Source organism: Lissotriton vulgaris, chromosome 2_2 (assembly GCF_964263255.1).
Source record: "Lissotriton vulgaris chromosome 2_2, aLisVul1.2, whole genome shotgun sequence".
Classification (NCBI taxonomy): Eukaryota; Metazoa; Chordata; class Amphibia; order Caudata; family Salamandridae; genus Lissotriton; species Lissotriton vulgaris.
The window spans coordinates 231,230,661-231,233,583 of NC_141688.1; the positions used below are offsets into that span (position 1 = coordinate 231,230,661).

General features: G+C 42.3%; 1 protein-coding gene across 1 annotated transcript; it reads left to right on the forward strand.

The window, feature by feature from the left end:
- Nucleotides 1–469: 469 nt before the first annotated feature.
- LOC147729280 (uncharacterized) lies at nt 470–2,209 on the forward strand. Its single transcript, XM_086959904.1, has one exon. It carries the CDS (start codon nt 470–472, stop codon nt 2,156–2,158), a length of 1,689 nt encoding a protein of 562 aa, XP_086816030.1. The 3' UTR covers nt 2,159–2,209.
- The last annotated feature ends 714 nt before the right edge of the window (nt 2,210–2,923 follow it).

Consider the following 2,923-nt stretch of genomic DNA (forward strand, 5'->3'; position numbering starts at 1 on the left):
AGACTGTTAGTACCCGGAGTCGAACAAGAAGGGTCACTGACATTCATGCTCCCCCGTCCTCCCCGCCTCAGCAAGTTAAAGCACATGTTTCTCACAGAATTGCAATTCCCTGATTTTGGTACAAGAATAACAGCCCATGAAGAGCACAATCTTCGTTTGGAAATATTGAACTTTGCTGTCGAAGCTGCAGGCGACCGCCTGATAGTAGATGCTTAAAAGACTTTGTAAATAAGCGTGAAGAAAAGAAGATTACCTAGCGCCCAGGAAGCAGAGAATCTTAGGGACTTTCCCTGAGTTGATGGAGAAGGGCTAGGGTTGTCTATATTGAACTGTTAAAGGACTTTTGCGAAGAAGGTTGTCAGCTTCCAGTTGTGTGGTTCTAAGGGCAAGAAGAGTAAAAGAGACTGTAAAGGAACGAAAAGAAAAGAACTTTGTGCTGGGTTACAAGAGAGCCATACTGTCTGACGAAATGGAAGCCGGCACCCAGAACCGCAGAGCTAAATGTATAATAGGCACACTAATAGTAGGAGTGATAATATTAATAGCTTTAGTGGTAACTGTTTCCTATGTAGAGGGACGTGATGAGGAGGCAAAGGTAACCGATGTGAAATCTGTAGAGACACTTACCCCCACCGTTGCTGGGGAGAAAAGGGAAAACACTCGAGAAAAAGCGTTATTAGCTGCAGAAGCCCGCAGGTTACATGTAGATGAGTCCCAAGGTGACTTTAGGTCAAATGCTTATGCTAAACTTCTATATGAATACGTGGATGCCATGGAGGTTAAGGACTGCTATGTTTGCATGCAGTTGCCGGCGTCTGTAGATGAAGGCATTCGATATCATCACCTCCCGCTGACATATGGCATTACATGTAGCTTGTTGCTTAGTATATTTTATGGGAGAGATAGTTTTGAATACTATTTCTCCAATTATGATGCAGTGTTACCAGAAGTCCCAAATTATAAACAAATGAATAAATGGGACTACTGGAAAAGTGAAGACAGGTTGGCAAAGTTTTTCATTCCTTGGATTACCTTAGATACTTCACATGCCCGTAGAAATAATCTGACATGCAAGGTGTCAGAAGTCGAGAAGAAGTTCATAGGGCAGGTGGATGATCGAAATAGGAGACAAAAGATTTTGAAAAAATCAGGACAATGGAAAACAGATTGGACCGAAGAAGAGAAGGCACACAAGAGAAAGGGTAGTAGTGGTCCGATAGCTTTGGATAAAACGCAGAGAGGAAAGTTATGTCTTCACAGAGCCAAAACGTATTATGAAAATGTATACGTGGGAGAAGTTAGCTGTGAACATGCTTTCAATTTAGAGTACTATACCAAGGACTTCCTGAAGGGAATGCAAGTGATTCCAAATGTATATTTTGTATGTGGAAGAAATGCCTACGTGAGGCTACCTGACAACTGGTATGGCTCATGTTACTTGGCAATTATCTTCCCCAAAATATATCATGCCCAAGACTTAGAGATCATCGAGGGCAAGACATCATCGAGAGGAAGGAGAGATGTAGGAGATGTAGAAATGGTTGGAGATGTCTTTGGAGCTGTGTTCCCTATTTTGGGATTAAACCTTAATGATGTAAAAATTAGACGACTAGCAACAGTCGTAGACAGGTTGTCTGCCAGCACTGCCCAGTCCTTAATGCTGGTAGAAGGAGAGATGCAATCGATAAGGGCTATGGTTCTCCAGAACCGTCTTGCATTAGACGTCCTATTAGCAAAAGAGGGCGGAGTCTGTAAGGCTTTGAAGGTCCAAGAATGTTGTACTTACATTCCAGACAATTCAAAGCCCCTTGAGAAAGTTATTAGGAACATAACTAATATTCACAAGGAGATCGAAGACCTGAGTAGAGAAAATGTCTGGGAAAAGGTGGGCCATGGAATGAGTGAAGCTGGAAGTTGGCTCACCACCTTAGGCAAAAGCTTTGTGTGGTCTATCCTAAAACCTATCATCATAATATTGATCTGTGGGATCGTGTTATGGGGATTGGTGAGGGTATTCAAATGGTACCGAGCAAGAAGGTCAGAGAGAGCCCAGAGAGAACAGCTGCAGAGATTGGCTGCCATACAAGATAGTCAGTACAGGAGTCTGAGGGCTCTGGAGACGCAGAAACGAGTTATGCTAGCAATCACTGCAGTTTAAATGTTAATGATGACCCCGAGAGGTCATCAAAGGGGGGAACTGAGAGAGCGCAAACTGACCTAAATGTAGAAATACACCACACTTACATGTAGTAAGCACAAGTCATGAAGAAAAATGCCATGAGTGCTGATAGTACCTACATCTATATTCTGAAATGTGTAGTTAATGTAGAGATTTAAGTAGAAGTGGAACTAATGCAGAAATGTGTGAAACTATATGATTTTATTAGACGTGATTGTTCCTGAATCCATGTCGTGTAGCTGCTAAAATGTAAGATGGCATACGGTTAAACGTAGAACGTGGTAGGCCTCAGGGCCAGAGCTAGAAGGGAGGGGGAAGGTGGTTCATTTCACGACATGGATTGCACTAATGTTTTAGTAATAACGTTAATAGGCCATGATTTATAGATGTGTTTACCGAATAATAGAATAGGAGTACTAACATGCTATTAATTAAAGAAGAAGTTGAATGCTATAATCATTATGAGAAATGCTGTAGGCCTGAATTGTTTAAACAGTGATTTACACATACTGGTTTGGGCCGAGGAATGTTGCAAACTTAGTTGGAAGTCTATGAGAATTGGGGTTTTGGCTGCCGATGTCTGTCTGCAAGAGAAAAGGGGGGATCCAATTATAATTGAATGAATAGAAGTTTGTTCTAGAGACGGACCAGACATGGAGGAGGGTTCCGGAATGTTTTAAGGGGTATCAGCGGGCCGGAGAAGAGTCTGAGAAGCAAGGTCAACTCTAACCACGAAGCCTCATC